Consider the following 18,736-nt stretch of genomic DNA (forward strand, 5'->3'; position numbering starts at 1 on the left):
TATTTTCTTTATATATTACTGTTGTATGGTTCATTTATATGTCATGTTAGAAAAAAATGTCATTTAAGCTGATCGCTATTTCATATAACATTGAACATTCAAAACAAACGCACTTTTTTTATACCAGATTATTTCTATGTATGCAAAAAGTTGAAAGAATTTTCCATATGCCGACCAAGATCTGAGATGTAACTATTTATAAATTTATTAATGACATGATTTTTTAGTATTATTTTATTTACTTAAAATCATAAAGGAGCTTCTGTACGTTGTGGTTTGACTCAATTTTTCTTTAAAGACAGATTTTCATGCATTTTTCGTTATCTCTCCTTCCAGTGCCTGTGAATTTAGAGTCGTCGCTACTCCCGTCTATTGGTCTAAAAAACAAAAACAAAACAATACAGTACAAAAGCTTCATTTAACGTCGATATTTTAAAACAATACAACATAAGCTCCTGAGCTCAGCTTTTAAAATCGGCATACATGCATTACAATAAATAACATTTACATCACAAATACAGTACATGGCAACTATCTAGTCCTTTTCATGTAAACATACATAAACCATCAGTCAACATATAAGGCAAATACTAGCAAATGTAAAATAGGATTAAAATGAAAGAGCAGCAATAAAGAGTCAACAATGTAAAAGCATAAAACAGAGCTGATACACATAGCAAGCAGAACAATGACATGACCTGCCATTCCATGAGTTTAGAAGATTCTTAAATTGAGAAAAAGATGATTCTCTACGAAAGTGGTCTGGCATGTCATTCCAGTTTTTTGCGCAAAATATCTAAAGGAGTTTAACCCATACCTCGATGTTCTGACGTTGGGTAGTTTTGCTGTGTTCTGATATCTGAAGTTATATTTATTTTCCTTTATTTCAATTCGGTCATGTAGATATACTGGGCTCTGTCTATTTATTATCTTGAAAGTTTCAACTGCAATATTTCTAATTCTTCTTACTTTCAGGGATGGCATTTTTGATTTTAACAAAAGCTCCTCATATGTGCTAATATAGTCGTTATACTAGAATGTATCACACCGTAAACAGATTAATGTCAAGTATTATTCCAGCTTGAGCGTGAAGGGGCACGGTAATTAAGGCTGATGCACATGGACAACATTTTTATTACTATTTCGATAATTTCAACAAATATGCATCAGTTACAAACAACGGAAAGGATGACTAACTGATAAAATGTTAAAATGATTACTTTATAAAAAGGATTTGGAGGAATACGTCATCGATTTCATTAAACATTTTTCAGAAAAGCAATCTTCAGGCAAAATTTTGTCTGCTTAATCTATTGAAATCGAGTAAGAAGCGGTTCATACCTTTCGCATATGGACAGGTATTCACGACTACAAGGTTCGTCTGCCCACATATAGCCAGCACGTGATAACCAGAAACACATACAGTTAGACACACGTCCGTTGTTAGGCTGAGGTCCCGTCGTAGACCAATAGGTAAAGGTCATTGGCCTCTCGGGGTTTACCCATTTCCAGTCACCCTCTCTATGAATATCAGTTCCTCCCAACCAAACCCAGCTTGATGCTATAACGAGATTATATTAAGATAAAACGTGTACTTTGTTTAAAAATGTAAATGAGCAATAGCAAAAACAAAAAACAAAAAAACAAACAAACAAACAAAAAACAAACAAACAAAAAACAAAAAACAAAAAACACAAATTTGACGCGATCTAGAACCTTTAATTTTTGAGACGGGTGTATTTATAATTATAGTCATTTATAAGTTTGCTATAAATGAGGACTTAAAGATGCATGAGTGGTACATTTTGTATGTTTAAAACACTTCCCTTAATAGTTACATTTGCTGTGCGTACCATTCAAGTACGCTAATCGTTACACTTGCATAGTCCGCGCCCTAAATTAAGTGGGCTTCTTTAATCATCACTGTGTATTGCCTATTTATGTATATTCAAAATATAATAGAAATGAAAAAAATGGAAGTTATGGAATTGAATGTTTCATTGGCCTGTAAAAGCGTTAACCCGTAGCACATTTTCAATGAAGCAAAATGAGAGAAACAATCACTTAAAACAGATTATAGTCTCTATCTACATCGCATTAGTGATAATATCTTCTACACTCCGCGCCCATATATGTTGAATATTTTTTGAAGTCTTTACAACATCGAGCATCAATTACCATCTGTTATCGACATCAGAAAATCATTTTTGGACTTGGTATCAGCATGAGCAAGGTGCCCGCCAAAGGTCTGACAGACGGTCTGAGCAGCGTACCAAGTCATGTTCTCGGTGATCAGCAGATACTCCTTGTCTCCATGGCTTCTCCATGGCCCCTGCTCACCCTCGACGACTACTGAAAAAGTATAATTTTGCGTTCGATAAGGATCAGAAATGAGAGACCGTCACGGTTGTCTGAAAAAATAAAACGCAAAACATCTGGACAAATATACAGAGGCCCTTGTAATACTTCCGTCTTTCATGAAGTACAGTAAACATCTATCTATACAACATTTGCATTTTAGAGGGAATTTTCATGATAAATTGGCTACCCAAGGGACAGCGACATTGCCTGAAACGTTGATAATGCCTCGAGCCACAAGTGAGGCCAGTTGGGGTGTTTTTGAGTGTTAGCAATGTTAGCAGGCAATATCGTTTCCCAACAGCAGTCAATTCAACGATAATGCTCCCATCACAAACAACTAGGGTGTTTATTTCAATAAAGTGAATTCAAATTATCATGATAAATTGGCTACCCAAAGCCTGAATTGTTGATAATGCCTCGAACCACAAGTGAACGTGTTAGCAATGTATTAAGGTTATATCGCTTCCCAACGACAGTCAATTTATCGATAATGCCCTCTTCACAAGCAACTAGCTATATTGTATTTATTTCATTGAACAATCTATGGCGGGCATTATCGAAAGGTAATGCTCTTGTCATTTTAACGCACATTAATGAATACCACATGACCATATTTTAACCAATAGGAATTACTTAGTCTTCCTATATGTCGAAATAAGTACTGAATTTTACACGTCAAGAGGCCCAATTGTGGTACAAAATGTAACAGTCGAGGGTTGATATGACTAGTGATACAGATTGTGACATTTCATGATCATATGATACATTTCAACTATCCAAACAGGGTGCGATGGTAAATGAAATAGGTTTAAATATTCACTTATATCATATAGTTAGATTAAAATAAAACTTTTTTGTATATGCATGATAAGTGTTTGTTTAAACTCTATATCATCTACCCTGTATCGCAAAACCTATATCACACCTCTTGACCCTATGGCATACCCCTAGACCTATATCGCATACCTTATATCGCACCCTTCAAAGACTATACTTAAAGTATGGTGAAAGTATATGATAAAATGAACATGACATGTTAAAATCTGTATCAACCCTTGACCTATGTCACTCCGCGGGCCGGTGGCCTTTGGGGAGATATAGGATTTTTGGGTCGATACAGAAAGTGATACAGATTTTTACCGCCCCTTGTCATTCTGTCGCCGAAATACTTTGGTGGAGTACTTGTAGAGAGTAATTTGAATTTAGACATGCATTTGACTGACTTTTAGTAAAACAAATTAATGCTCAAACATAAACAATACTTACCACTTAAAACTACATGTATAAAACAAATCACAGTCCGCACTAACATTTGTCTGTTCATGTAGCACTGTTAACTTCGAAAGGAAACGACAAAACGTTTTATATAGTTTGTGAAATGACCGCTTGTTCTTCTCAAAAGAGCATATATATTCTAACACTTGATTTCAATAGAAAATTGTACTTACACAAGTGTTTTTTTTTAAGAGGTTACATGTATATCGACAGGGAATCTCATTGACTAGACCATTACATGTAAATGTACTGGTTAAAATACTTGAAATTTGGAATGAGTGCAAATAAATATGATGAAATATATGATATGACGTAGCCTAATATACCGGATAATGACACAAGGACAGGATGCAAAGGAAAAAAAAGACACATAAACCTCGGTTTTAGAAAGCCGCCTGAGCCGCCGTACAAATTATACACCTCTGTGATGATGCATTTAGTGAACCGGTATTAAAAAAAAGGTGTATTTACATGTATGAAGTAGTCATCTGTTAACATATACTTTATTCCCATTGTTTTAATGTTTAAACCGGTTATGAATACTATGGGCAGAAGATAAAACAAAAAGAAATCAAAGTGCTGAAGCACTGAGTCAAGGAAGGTGTCACATTAATTAAAAATACATTACTTTTTTTCTTATACAAACAGCCTAAAAGTTTTTTTTTATTTGTTAACCAATTTGTTTACTTAATTCTTCATTTTTGTTTTTTTTTGTTTTTTGTTTTTTGTTTTGTTTTTGTTTTTTTTTTGGGAGGGGGGCAATACTGTTTAAATACGAAAATATATATATCCCCTTCAACAATGAATCATTTGATTACATGTAAGTCCGTTTGATGTAGTAAAATTCTGATTTTGAACATGTAGCCGTGTCCAAGAAAAAAAATAACAACAGTGATTAGTTTAAACCAAGATTCAATTGAAACAGAATCAATTTTCAACTCTTCACACTACTATTCCTCACACTTAGTTAAAACTCCCACTCAAAAACATTATACATCGTTGTTACTCAAAAAAAAAGATGGTACACTTAGATACAAATATGTAGTTCTTGATAGAAATTTTATACTCAATAAAACGAAGTATAAAAACCTGTTGAATTCGGATTCAACTTTTGTGATCGATGCGTTTCACGAAAAACAAAAAAAAATAAACAACAAAAAAAAATAAAAAAAAATAGACTGAAACTTTGTAAGTTTAAATGTCTTAGTCGTTCAAACCCGAACGAAATAGTGGAAATCGACCTGATAGGGACGGTGCTCGTCCAAATCATTCCCAAAACTGTTTACAAAATCATCAAAAGCCCGATTACAAGATCAAAAACATTGTAATACTGTATATTTTTTAAGAATCAGGCAAAATATATTTAAGGCGTATATATGACTCATATAAAAAAAAACGCAGAATTTTTATTGCTTTATCACAAACTAACAATTTATTCCTCGTAACCTACGGAAATAACACATCAAAAGTGTTTGCCAATGAAAAATGGAGGTAAAGTTTTCCCTAATCTTCCCTATATAAGCAGTCAAGAAATATCTACTTCACAGAAGCTTAAAGATAAATTCACACACACACACACACACACACACACACACACACACACACACACACACATATATACTTACTTTTGAATAGGTTTAGACAAATATAAGCAAATTACAGCTTGAAACCCCACATTTTTGCATGAACGTATGGATCAAAGTCCCTTTCAATCTGGATTCATCCGTCTCTACGTTCTTGCTAAATATTGATGTATTCGTGAGAGAGCTTCAAGAGTATCAAGATACTTTTTCAAATGATACAAAATCATATGTTTTTTTCCAAATACAGAAAAAAAATCCAAACATTAACATACATGTAACTTATTAGTTAATTGACAACATTTTTTTTCAATTTCCATCGTGGTTATTTAGTGAAGAACTTAAGACAGCGACAGTCGTCCACGTGACCTAGTTCATCATCATATGGCATGACTATGGGAGCAACCATTTGTTACTTTGAGCTAGTCCTTCTTTAAGATTTTAAGCAAAGGGAGGTAACTTTGTACATTTTTTTAAATCCAACAGACTGGTTTACTGTCAAATTGGAGCAGTGGACAGCAGTATACTTCATATTCAGCTATTCAATTTATTAGAGCTACGGTACTTGGATACTTTTGAATACCTTATTTCAAACCATTCAGGTATTTACCAAAGTTAAAATAGTAAAAGTTTAACTGTTTTTCCTTTTTCCCCTTTTCCCAATGAGACTTTCAACCAGGTTGTCGTGTGTTTGTGGTTTATGTCCTTTAAACAATATAATAGCTTGCATTCAGTAAATATGAAAAAGGACTACTGGGCTACGATCAAATTTTGTGTCCTTGATTTTTTAATGTATAATTTCTGACCTAACTTTGTTACTAGCCTGTTCTGGATTTTTAGTATGTTCAAACCAGTTTCTGCTTTTGTTTCTACCACTTGCACTCTGCCGTTTTATTTAAGTCTTCATGCTGGATTATTTTTAACCATATATCATCGTCTTGCCTATTAAATTTGATCATTAGTCCATAGATTTGATCCTAGCCCATAGATTTGATGATCCTTTGCTCACATTCTCATCGACGCTTTACTTTTATTGGAGACGACAAAAATTAAAGCTTAATCTCGAATGTAAGTAACAGAACGCATTAAAAACACTTGTCCTGGAATCCTATTCAGCCTGTCCTGGAATCCTATTCAGCTTGATCTTTTAATTAGTCATTAACCCATATGAACATCCGGGATCCTATTCAACTTCAACTTCAAGTTTTTAACTCAGATGAATTGATTGTGGAAGTACAACTGAGATGATTTAACAAAAAACATAAAGGATAAGGTGTTATCCGTAGAGAGTAAAAATAATGACATTTTAATCCGCTTATTTTTTTTAAATCGAAAAATACTAACCGAACTCTATAATCCCTCTTTTATCAGCACTGGAAGTAAAATCGCTGAAATATTAAGCAGGATTTATTTTGGATATTATGAGATTAAACTTTCAAAAAAAAAAAAACAACAAAAAAAAAAAAAAAAAAAACAACAAAAAAAAAAGAAAGAAAGAAAGAGAAACAACCACAAAATTGATGGTAATATATATAATATACATATTTGACCAGAATGAAGATGGGAAAAAATACAAAGTTTAACTATAATTGCAACAAAATGCAAAGCACATGATCCTATTAACATTATTTTAAATTATATACATGTAGAATTTGCGTTCGAGCATGAAATTCAAAGTGTTTCAAACCATGCTGATTGTGATGTTTTTGTTATCCAGTGGAATTTGTCGTGATACGGGTAAGTTGTTGTGTTATGTTTTGCTTTGCTTTTTATCCTGTAATCCTTGTGTCTTGATTTTCTTTTGTTATAAATTTGTATATTACATGTATGTCTTTTTGGTTAAATTACTCTTTGAGTCTTCTGAAAAAAAAATTAAGATTGTTTTAAATGTTATTTTACTACTTGCATCAACTTATTTCTAAAATATTGTCATTTTCTATCTCGGTTATTGTAACGGAGCCTCTGTATAAGGTACATGTAGTGATCTTGGCATAATTATACACAATACATGGACATGTAAAACTGTAGCACTATCAGCGATTGTTTTATTTTTTTTATTTTTTTAGTTTACTTCAAACGTCATTACTTGATTAAACGCCTATTTCTACATATAAAATATATTCAATGGCGTTTTACAATTAAAAAAAATATATATAGTATAAATATGATACAATACAATATGTACACAATATAATCATACAAAATTTAAAATAGTGAAAATTAGTCCGCAAAATACAATGATTTAAGTTGACTTTTGAAAACGTCGAAAGATTCACAATTTCTTAAGTTTAAAGGTATCTAATTCCATAGTTTTGGACCTACAGTGCTGAAACTTCTACCAGAAAATGTTTTCTTTCTATTAAAAGGAATTACAATAACCTTCACTGGAAACAGATGATCTCATAATTCGTTCAGACTCTTTACGTGACAAAAGATCAGTCAAATATTGTGGTGCCTTACCCACTGAACAGTTATACATGCAAGTTTATGTTTTAAAGCATATTCTTGCTTTAATTGGCAGCCAGTGTAATTCAAACAATGCTTCTTTTCAGCTATCACATTTTCTACGATTTAGTACAAGTTTGGCACACATATTTTGAATTATTGGAGTTTTTAGATAGCTCGTTTTGAGCAATACCATACAAAATTACATTAAAATAAACAAGATGTGATACTACCAAAGATAACACAAGAGTCTCAGTAGCTTTTTTAGATAAATACTTCGGAACGCTTTTGATCTTTAAATAATTGAGCATGGCAGTTTTGCATTTTTTATATGTTCCTTAAACGTTAAAGACTCGTCTAGAAAAGCACCCAGATACCTTTTTTGCACTATTCATTTTCAATTTATTGTTATTCACCCACTTGTTGATGGTAATGGCACAGTTTTCGAGTTCATTAATGGCTTTGATTTCTTCACTCGGTGATGGTTTGAATCGTCTATTTGCTGTGTGGTCATCTGTGAAACCGTAAACTGTGATGGTAGGTTCCACAACATCAAAAATAGTACCAGCATACGTCAGATATAGCGACGGACCAAGAGAACTTCCCTGGGGGACACTACAGTTGAGGTCACGAACTAATGAAGCGCTAGAGTAAACTCGAACTTGGCAACTACGCGGTCTTAAGTACGAATCTTCCCATTTCAAAGCTGAGTCAGACACACCATACTGTGATGCAAGGGCATCTAGTAAAATGCTGTGGTCAACCGTGTCAAACGCAGCACTTAAATCTACTGCTATCAATGCAGTGATCTCCTACTATTCCATGCCGCCAAGAATGTCATTTACGAGCCGAAGAAGTGCTGACTCACATAAATGATGTTGACGGTATGCCGACTGATTTTTCGGAAGGAGATCATGTTCATCTACATGCTTGTTCAGTCTATAAGGCCTTTTCTATTGATTTAGATAGGATGACAGATTGCTAACTGGCCTGCAGTTGGAGAATGTAAGTTCAAGCCCAGATTTTATAAGCAAAGGTCTTACTATTGCTTGTTTCCATTTGGAAGGAAAACTCCATTTGAAAGCGAAAGATTCACAAGTCACGTGATTGTTGGCAGAGGTTCATTCATATATGTTTTTAAAATTTCAGTTGGTAAGATATCTAATTCACATGATTTGGTTTGTAACTGGTTAATAAGTTTTCTAATTTCATTTTCGGAGAGGTTGTCAAATGTTTCAAAAGAGTTAACCTCTTTAACAGAAGGCTTAAAGTTTTCATAGTCCTTCAGTGGATCACGTATTTTCTGGATCTTTTCCATAAAATAATCGGCTTGTTAGCCAGGGTGCTTTCATTTTTCACGGTTGGCATTGGATTTTCAGAAGTGCTACAGATTAATTCTTTTACCAGCTCCGTAATAATTAGGTCAAGGGTGTTGCCATGAATGTGTCTTGGAAAGTCAACGTGTTGAAGTAGTCCGAAAGCGCATAAGGAATTATTGAATTCGGAAATAGCATTTCTTTCATCATTAATGTATAAGTTGAAATCTCCCATGATGATTATATTCGAAATGACATTTTCTTTAAAATTACTAACTGTGTTGGAACGTTTTGGATATGTTAGGTTTGATAAATTTACACCCGTCTGTTTCCTGTGCTTTAAATGAGATTTATATTTGGTAGTTGCCGATCGTTTTCGTTTTCGTCTAAAGTTTAATATACCCAAAACTTTCACTGTTGATAAAGTTTCATGATCAGGTTTAATAAACTGTCTTGGCACAGAGCGATAACTCATCAGTTCACTTGCACTGAATGTCCGTTTAACAATGCATACTTTATACTGTATTGTATTGGTTATCTTCTGTAAACGTTGTCTTACTCTATATTAACTTCGGACGATTTTCCGACCTGATTAACATAAACACAGCCTTCAATTTCTAAAAACCTCCACAATCGCACGAGACATTACGAACGAGTACTATGTGCACCAGGTACATGTATGTCTCAACACGACATACGGCTCCGACTCTTTTGATACTAAGGTTTAAGTAATTAAGTGCATTTCTTTCAATTGTTTCCGCGGATTTGAAAGTTCGTTTACATCCGTGAGACTGTTGTGTCAATAAGTGGAACTCGGCAAAGTGAAATAGTTCTACTTGTTGACTTGAACCACCACCAGCAAACACAATATCGGCTTGATCTACAGTCGAACTTCACTCGCTCGAACTCGGATGGCTCGAACCCCCGGGATTTCTCGAACACAATTTAAAGTACCAAAATTTTCTCCTATATAATCAATATAAATAACCTTGGATTTCTCGAACTTCGATTTTTCGAAAACTCGAACCGACTAGTCGGTCCGTTCGGTAATAAATCTCAGAGAATAAACCTCACTAACTGGAACTCGTCAGCCATTTTGTCAGCTTGGGTAATAAAAGGTGTGAAAACCTGAAACCCTATCACTAATCAGTGTCATTTTAGTTAATTACAGGTAATTCCTATCCCATTCGCTATCTGTGGTCCTTTCCCGTGGCGATTTACAAATTAATTCCAAACGATTTTCTGCCCGTGCAGGTCCGGGTGATAAAAGAATAGGCCTGCAGCAGCGCTAAGCTTGTCGTAAATGGCGACTAAATAGTGCTCAGAACCCTATCCGGGCGCTAGGGCGCTCTGCCCACAGAGCAACTGGGATGTGTGCCCTAGGTGGTGGAATGGGGTACCCCTGGCGTGTTACATGTCAGGCTATAATACGGAAAACCTGACCGCAAACCATAGTGGTGCACCGTGTTGGGAAATATGCCACGTTCCTCGCACGTTAAAGAACCCTACTGTGGTATTCTCCCGGAGTAGGAACCATAGGGCTACGCCACAGGAGGCTAAATTGCCCGACCCTACCCACCTCTCCCCATTTGCAGTGGCAATCAAAATTTGTCGACCCCTTTGTCCTTGTGTCCCACCCCTTTTTCATTTCATGTTCATTTTATCATCAATTTCAGGTTTTTTGTATAACGTGACTTGGTACATGTGCTTTGACGTCATTAACGTCGATTGGTCCGGACTCTGCGAGTCAAATATGACCTTTCGAAACATAATTTTTTGGGCTTTGATTCATTAGAAATTAAAGCATAAGGAAATGTTCAATGTTTCTAATTTTGAACAGGTTATTGTCAGTTCACCTTTTTATAAAACAAATGTCCAAAAATCAGAACCATTCCTTAAATAATCAAACGTAACGAAAGTTTCTGTTCTAGGCTTCTGATGCAGTGGCGACTTTTGTAATGACAGTCATCACAAAATTTGTACTTTGTATCAACCTGATAACTTATCAATATCAGATATTCCGTAGTAAGTTTTTGAACTTGTGTAGTAAACTGATGATCGTATTGTTTAATTAAATCAGAGATAATATGACATAAAAATGTTAACAAATAATATTGGAATTGTCTGGTGAGCTAGAATTCCTATCAACTTCTAAAACTGTACGCCTGTAAATTAGAGACGCAGAAATATAAACTTCTGTATGCTAAAAATAGCTTGACTGGATTTCAACTGACGTATTTCTTTACACCTGCAATTCTCCGAAAAATCATGTACAGTAACACATTCATGCTTTGGTTTAGCTTAATGTACATCTTACCTAATGTTTTTGTACATAGATTTTTCTATTTTGTTCTCCAAGATAAAACTGGACGAAAATTTAATACCGTAAAATGTAGGTCACCGAACTTGTTTTCGAGATTTTTAAGCCTTCAAAGTTAATGTACTCATTTCTTACATTGTATATATTAGTTTCTGTAAGGAATTTTCAATATTTTACAAACTATAAAAAAAAATGGTATATAGAATTGCTTAAAAATTTTTATGAAGAATATTTAACTGACAGTCTTTCAAATTTTAAAACTACATTGTGTTAATCATGGGTACTAGTTTTGTGTTTTGGGAAGAAACGTCAGTTCGTTGATTCTTGAATTCGTGGATGAACAAAATTGCATAGTTTGTCAAACCAAAGAAAACCACGAAAATTGGTACTTTCACAGTAATACTCCAATCATAGCTTGTCGTATGCATATTATGACAATACAAACCAAACAGTTTTTGCAGTGCAATGACATACATATGGATTACTGTCATACACCATTTTTCCTGGGTCAATTTCATCCTAAATGTTCATATTATTTGACTGTTCCAGATGTTAGTCCTGATGCACAAGTCGAATACCTTGGTTGCATTCTGAATTCATTTTTTGCAAGAGCTTTGAACTACATCCCTCTCAACCATTATGCTTTGACGAAGGAAATATGTATCAATCATTGCATTGACGGTTTACCAAACGCTAGCTACGCAGGTACTCAGGTAAGTGCGCAAACATGTACATGTAGGTCGTAAATTTAAATATTAAAGGACCCCTGTGGTATAATTCTTGCACAAATGTTACACAAGTTCATTATCTCCCCTTCGACATTTCCAATTATTCGTTGAGTAACAATATATAACATGTGTACATGAATTGATAAAAATATTCAAGAAAAATAACATTTACCATTCTTTAAGAAATATTATTACCCAGTTAATATTGACTTATGAGACACTTCGCATAAAGCACTTGTTTTTGTTTTCAAACATGGGGTGACGCGTTCGCTTTGTAAACAAAGGAGGTATCTAAATAGCGTAAAAGCCTGCTCGTTGTAATGAACTGGTCACTTTTCATTGTATTCATCGATTGCAATCGTTACTAATAATGAAAGCAACAAAATGTTTTGGTCAGACACTAAGCTATTATCGACACTCCCACGTAAAAGCAGATGTATAGTGTGTCGCTAGCATTAGTGAACACATGCATATGGCTTGATAAGAGGTACCACCGCTGAAGACTGGTTTAATTATGAATTACAAAGTTTTAAATTATAAAACAATTTACTATTAAGATGAACCGAACCGAGAACCAGATAATTTCATTGGCAATGAACGTGTTCATTGGCTGTAGGACGCATGTAAAATGACGATTTCCGCCATAGTGATTTCGGCCTAGCATTAAAATACGTGATCACGCTAGCAAATTAACATTGAATTGTCATTCATTTGTTCCAGAGGACCATGATTTATTAATACTTTGTTAGACTAACGTAAACAACCAAACGCGGCATTTCCACCATGATCGAATGACATACATTTGTACATGTATATCATTGTATATCTACGTCACGCGTTATGACTACATGACACAATTCCATTGATTTGTTTATCTGTAAATGCGGTTCAAGTTTCGTTTTACTTGAGCATAGCAACCAAACAAAAGTAAAACAGTAATTGTCCATTTTGCACCCTAGTACAAAACTGATATTGCCCTTATCTTTTTTTCTGCAGTTCCGGCAGAATTTTTTTTCTCATCTGTTTTAAAGAGCTAAAATGGAAATTTTCCGGCTGTAACTTTGGACATTGTAAATGCACATTTTATATTGCAATAATTTAAATGGAAATGGCACAGTAAATTGATTATAGTCATAAAAATGCACACACAAGGCACATTTGTGTAAAATTTGAGGTTCATTTAGTGAAAAATAAAAAAAATTCTGACTTCTATTGACTTGTTACCTACATTTTGCCAATCTTCGTTATCGGGACTTCAACTATATAAAGTACAGAATTGTGAAGGTTGTGTCTCGGGTTATTAGATCAAAAATATACGTTATTATTCTATTGTTTGCTTAACTACTTGAAGAATATAGAAGAGAACAAGTATTCAGTCAAATCAATCTGTAATGGTAATCAATTTAGCAGCGTTGTTTTAAGGCCGAAACAACGGTATGCAACCAATCATTTAACCGTAATGGTGCAGTATAGTGCTTTAAGAGCGTTGATATCCGAATGGAAATAATAATAACGTAGATAACAGAAATTAATAACGTAAATTACATTACCGAAATGCAATTGTTGGTGTAGAACAAGAACGCGATTTAGTCGTGGAACTTCGAAGCTAAGGAGTGAGGTAAACCGTCGGAAGGCACATAATGATAAATTGGGGAAAACTTATTTACAAAATGAAAACTAGAGTTTGTCGTCTATCCAAAAAGACAGAGGCAGATGATAATCAAAACGAAGTAGAAAGTTTTAACATACAATAAACATGTACACCAAGAAAACCGACAATGAAAGAGATTACATCTGAAGAGTTATCTCCAAGAAAAGTTCCAACAGTTCTACGAGACAAACTTCTTCTTGAAAACGTGTTAACGTAGAAGTGGGAGATGCTTTTCAAGCTAACTCTATAAAAGGAAAGGCGTTAGGATCCAAGATTGTTTCAGGCAGCAAAGTGAAAATGTACAAGTTGGAGAAAATCCTCAGTATAAAAACAGGCATGAGAAGACAGAACTTTAAAGTATAATGTAAGAAAATTGACAAAATTCCAGAAATAAAGAAAAAAATGGGCAGGGCAGGGAAACACTCCGGCAGATGGTTGTTACCTTTCTAGAAAGAGATGAAAGAGATGCCGTGGAAAAATGACAGAAAGAAGACAAGAGTGGGATACACTCAGAAAAGAGTAATTTAAATGATAGCATGATATATTTGTACATGAGGTTTAAAACAGAAATATCAAGGAAACTCTATTTTACAACCTTTACTAGATTGAGGCTCAACTATTTAAATCTAACACAATTTTTATCCAGAAACATTGAAAGAAAGAGATCAATCCTCAGAATATAATTTTTGAGGTTAAGGGAGACAGAAATAAGTACGAACAGTGGACGAAAGTCGACATGGCCGATGGAAAAAAGAGAACGTAAATTATTGAGAAAGAATTGTCAATGACGGAATTTATAGAAACAATTTGTAAACAGGTTTGTGAATTTCTAGAGCATGTTTCAATGATTCTGAAGAAAAGTTGGCACACACAAAAGTTTTTGTTTCAGATAATTTACGCCATAACATTGGAACCCGTCTACACCATCATGCAGAAATTGATCCCAGAAATAAAGACAAAATAAAAAACACAGTTGAAAAATATTCACTATAGGGCAGATAGTCCAAGTTCTCAATATAGGATCAAACAGCATTTTATCTAGAGTCTAGTCATTCTGATCTGTTTGCTGTGGACGCTTCCTGGAACTACCTTGAGACTGGACAGGGCAAAGGTGTACATGTATGTGACGGAATCGGTGGCACATTGAAGCGCATTGCAGACGTTGCTATTAAGGCAAAACAGTGGTCCAGGATGGCCATGATTATCCTCAATATGTACAGAAATATCACGTCAGCGCCTCCTACATTTTCGAGCAATCTTCAGAATGTGCAAATTGGAGAGAAAAAAATTGCAAAGACAAACAAAATTATAAAACCAATTCCAGAAACAATGATGGTCGGAATAAGAAAAAAGAGAACTAAAACAGCAACTACATCTTCCACTGAATGCATAAAAGTGAATTTTCATGACATGACAACCAACAATTTCTTGAAGCAAAATATTGCTGCAGAAACAGGTGAAGTCTATATACCAGAAGACACTGACGATCAAATTGAAAATGTAACTAGAAAAGATGATTCAGATATCACTGAGGTAATAGTAGGTAAATCTGATGTTCCGGTAAAACAGTCGAATTATGAATTGGCCAATTCTTTATGAATTTGGCCAATTCGTTGCTGTTAGGTATGACGACAAGTTGTATGTTGGCAAAGTATTCGAAATAGATGAGAAAGACCATGAATATTTTATAACTTTCATGCGACAAAACAATGGAAAAACCGACAATCCTCTCTTCAAATGGCCAAGCCTACACGATGAAATCTGGGTTGTTATATGAACATTCTATGTAGAGTTCAGTAACCGGTTCGAGTAGGTCGAAGTGCTAGAACCTTCACTTGAACAACTGAAGACTATTAGTCAGCCAAGATAGCCATGGAGAAGGCTTTATTGTGAAAATGATAAAATTATCATGTGTTCTTATAAAGAATGATCTTGTTGGTTTTCTTTCATTTGAAACATTTAGCGTTAAACATTTACGATTGTTCTAATTTTTGTTTTGGTTCTGTAATTTACCTTATAATATCATGTTGAGATTATAAAAAAAGATGTGTCAGAATGAAACTCTCTGTTCTGAAAAGCAAATTTGTAACGACCCTTCAAAATTACATTACTGTTCAAAGAAAGGTTTGAAAGAATTAAAATATTTCAAGATATGTAATCTACGTTACAGCCTTTCAATTATTGCAATTATTCAGGATTTCACGCAAAATGTGTTCTATTTGTTATTTTATAAGTAACTTCTCAGTAACACTGTCATTTTTGACAATTATTTCAAATGATTAGAACTGATATTATTCTCCTACATTTGTGTATCTGTAATTTACGTTATTTTTCATTATTTTGCAATATTGTATTTAGAGGTGTGTGATTAAAGTACAATGATTTAATTCACAGTTTTCCAACTTTTTTTTACATCAAGCACATTTCCATGTTCAGATAGTATTTTGAAAATTGGTGTTTTATTCAAGTAAAGAAAGCCAAAATCACTACAAATCTCCTCTGCCTTCCAAAATAAAATATTAGAGCTAAAATCAGAAGTAAAAATCACAAGACATTAAAAATTGTTTTCATCTTCAATAGATTTTTATTTTTATATACAAATTCTTTCATTTAATAGAACTATCTACAGAGTACGTTTTTTTCAAGTAGTAATCTTCCACATCTAACTCTTCTATGATGCATTTGTTTCAATTGTGATCATTTTCAATATACATTTTGTACATGTATGAACTCGTCTCTAACACATTTTGTATATAATCTATAAGTCCGTAACTTATTACCATCAGATTAATTTCTATTATTGAATACCATTCTGATTTTCCATTATCAAGAAGTTCATCTTTTATTAGTAATATTTTACATCTATTTGTGGATTCCTGTAAATTTGTTCTTTGCAAACCCATATCTCCTGACAATGCTAAACTTGAAGCATTCTTTGAACATCCACCGAAGAGCCTACGTGATTTATTAGGTACAATACTTTAGCATGTAACAATGATTCCGGTATAATATTCCTACTACAATGTTCAAGGTTTCTGTTTATATTTTAGGTGTACCATTTTCCGTCTTTTTACAGGACAGGTAAATAGTCTGTAGTCTGCGAATCAAATGACGTTTTAATTAAAGATCAAACTTAAATTCTATTGGAAATTAAATTTCAACCCACCGACAATGGACAGATGTCGTTTCTGTGACCCACAGACAATGGACACTTTGTGGAATTTCTTGCAAAAATAGACATTCGGTAGATTACAACTAATTATTTACCCATTTTTTTTTCAGAACGGGTTTGATTGTTGGTGTGACAACGTAACAAGGTTGTCAGTCAATCCAAATTTCGAGCCCAATAAATGTAACGTTCCTTGTGCAGGCAATGAAGTAGAAATATGCGGAGGCGAGGATTACATCAGCCTATACAAAATTAGTTCAGGTACAAGATAGTCCTAAAATGTAAATAGAATATACTGCTGGTCAAATATTAGTTCTCGTCAAGAAGTAGTACGCAGAATTAATAAAAAATAAAATACTTCAGTTAGAACTCCTTGACATGATCATTATTAAAATAACAAGAATTGTAAAAATAAAGAAAACAGAAGTATGAAGAAAGTTACAAATTACAATGCTATTACCAACATGTAGTCACATTCAGATGTTACTATATAATTTAACAGCTATTTTCGACCAAGAGGCAATTTTAGCCAAAACGTAAAACAAATCACTTTGATGAACCGGTAACCTTATTCTTCTATAAATACACAAATTCCGAGAAATCATCTGACATGATTTAAAATCTGAGTTGTTTTCATTATAGGATCAAGTGTAAAGCCGACACAAGAAATTGGCTCTAGTGCAAAATCAACAGTAGATCATGAAGCACCATTCTTTACATCAACTAGTAATGTCAGATATACATCGGATGAACGATTTGCAACTACTGGTCGTGAATCACAGCTTGTTACGTCATCAAGTAATTTGAAACCCACTCCAAAAGAAAGTGGTTTCAGTACCATGGTAACTACTAAACCGGAACCGGAAACAACTCCGAATACACACGATTGCTTGTGTCCATGCTACGAAACAGCTTTTCAACAGATATCGGACAGAGAACTAGCGGAAAAGATCGGTATTCTACAGACGAAAATTTCCGTAAATAAGAAGAGCACTTCCATGTATAAAAGTACAAAGAAGTCGGCGGATGATTCTAGACGATCTTCCGAGTACTTGGGTTTTGGCGGAGTATTTATCTTACTGTTGCCCGTCATTTTCATATTAGTCAATGACGTAATAATTATATTCAAGTATAAACAATGGAGAACAGCGTGGAAATGATGTCACGTGGTGTACAATTTTACATTTTAAAGAGGAAAACCTTACACTTATCTTTATGAAAAAAAAAAAAAAAAAAAAAACAGAAGTGGAATGGATTAAACCTGGGTGAAATAGAAAATCTGTTGACCAATTCTGGATAACATTGATTATATTTTAAAACACTTGTATCTTTTGGTTAAGTGTAATACATGCTATCTATCTTATTGAATACATGCAAAACACTAAGTATAATGAAAGGTAAACTGTCTTAGGTCAAGCCCAAGGTCAAGCTAGCGAACAATAAGCTAGATCATGCTAGTGAACAATAAGAAAGAGCTTCAATACCTAAAAACCATAAAACTTAACCCGCAACGAATTGAGCAATTCTTATATATCATTGGATAATTTCGTAAAAAATATTTGACAGTATTATTTTAATGCACGTACTTCTAATGCATTTCGAATTGCTGTATTGAAACTGAGATTGAAAACTTTTAAAATAGAATGTTGAATGCTATTTCTAGACTTAACATTGACTAAAGGGGACAGAATGTCCAGTCTACTTATGACTATTTTTTGAATGTTTTATTTTCTATGTAAAACTGATTTGAAAATTGGTTCATTAAAATAAACAAGAAAAAAGTCGTTATTTAGCTTTTCATAGATAGGCGTTAAAAAGTAGTAACATACTGAATATAATTTATTTTAGACACTGGGTTACATGTAGGACCCCGAATGTTAAATCTTTAGAT

General features: G+C 33.8%; 2 protein-coding genes across 5 annotated transcripts; one reads left to right on the forward strand and one right to left on the reverse strand.

The window, feature by feature from the left end:
- Positions 1-219: 219 nt before the first annotated feature.
- Positions 220-3,789, reverse strand: LOC148598548 (perlucin-like protein). Of its 2 annotated transcripts, XM_088561027.1 has the most exons (5): positions 3,628-3,789; positions 2,179-2,352; positions 1,342-1,561; positions 818-859; positions 220-377 (listed from the first exon to the last, which is right to left on the reverse strand). In XM_088561027.1, exons 1-5 carry the CDS (start codon positions 3,683-3,685, stop codon positions 293-295), a joined length of 579 nt encoding a protein of 192 aa, XP_088417153.1. In that variant the 5' UTR covers positions 3,686-3,789; the 3' UTR covers positions 220-292. The 2 variants fall into 2 exon arrangements, with proteins under 2 accessions (XP_088417153.1, XP_088417154.1); XM_088561028.1 differs by lacking the exon at positions 818-859.
- Positions 3,790-3,866: 77 nt separating this feature from the next.
- Positions 3,867-18,090, forward strand: LOC148598549 (uncharacterized). 3 transcript variants are annotated; one of them, XM_088561024.1, is made up of 6 exons: positions 3,867-4,097; positions 5,550-5,818; positions 6,866-6,953; positions 11,847-12,010; positions 16,959-17,106; positions 17,488-18,090. In XM_088561024.1, the coding sequence occupies exons 3-6, from the start codon at positions 6,881-6,883 to the stop codon at positions 18,003-18,005; spliced, it is 903 nt and encodes a 300-aa protein (XP_088417150.1). In that variant the 5' UTR covers positions 3,867-4,097; positions 5,550-5,818; positions 6,866-6,880; the 3' UTR covers positions 18,006-18,090. The 3 variants fall into 3 exon arrangements, with proteins under 3 accessions (XP_088417150.1, XP_088417151.1, XP_088417152.1); XM_088561025.1 differs by having other exon boundaries at positions 5,703-5,818; XM_088561026.1 differs by lacking the exon at positions 5,550-5,818.
- Positions 18,091-18,736: the final 646 nt, after the last annotated feature.

Source organism: Perna viridis, chromosome 14 (genome assembly GCF_037379345.1).
Source record: "Perna viridis isolate PV_CMFRI_1.1 ecotype Kerala chromosome 14, ASM3737934v1, whole genome shotgun sequence".
NCBI lineage: Eukaryota > Metazoa > Mollusca > Bivalvia > Mytilida > Mytilidae > Perna > Perna viridis.

What these genes read in the sequence shown, in the direction of transcription:
- LOC148598549 (XM_088561024.1), top strand. Translation starts at nt 6,881, where the DNA reads ATGAAATTCAAAGTGTTTCAAACCATGCTGATTGTGATGTTTTTGTTA. An exon ending in CTAGCTACGCAGGTACTCAG is followed by an intron (nt 12,011 to 16,958) that starts GTAAGTGCGCAA and finishes TTTTTTTTTCAG; the next exon opens with AACGGGTTTGATTGTTGGTG. An exon ending in CCTATACAAAATTAGTTCAG is followed by an intron (nt 17,107 to 17,487) that starts GTACAAGATAGT and finishes TTTTCATTATAG; the next exon opens with GATCAAGTGTAAAGCCGACA.
- LOC148598548 (XM_088561027.1), bottom strand. Translation starts at nt 3,685, where the DNA reads ATGAACAGACAAATGTTAGTGCGGACTGTGATTTGTTTTATACATGTA. An exon ending in TACCTGTCCATATGCGAAAG is followed by an intron (nt 860 to 1,341) that starts GTATGAACCGCT and finishes ATATAACTTCAG; the next exon opens with ATATCAGAACACAGCAAAAC. An exon ending in CCCAACGTCAGAACATCGAG is followed by an intron (nt 378 to 817) that starts GTATGGGTTAAA and finishes TTTGTTTTTTAG; the next exon opens with ACCAATAGACGGGAGTAGCG.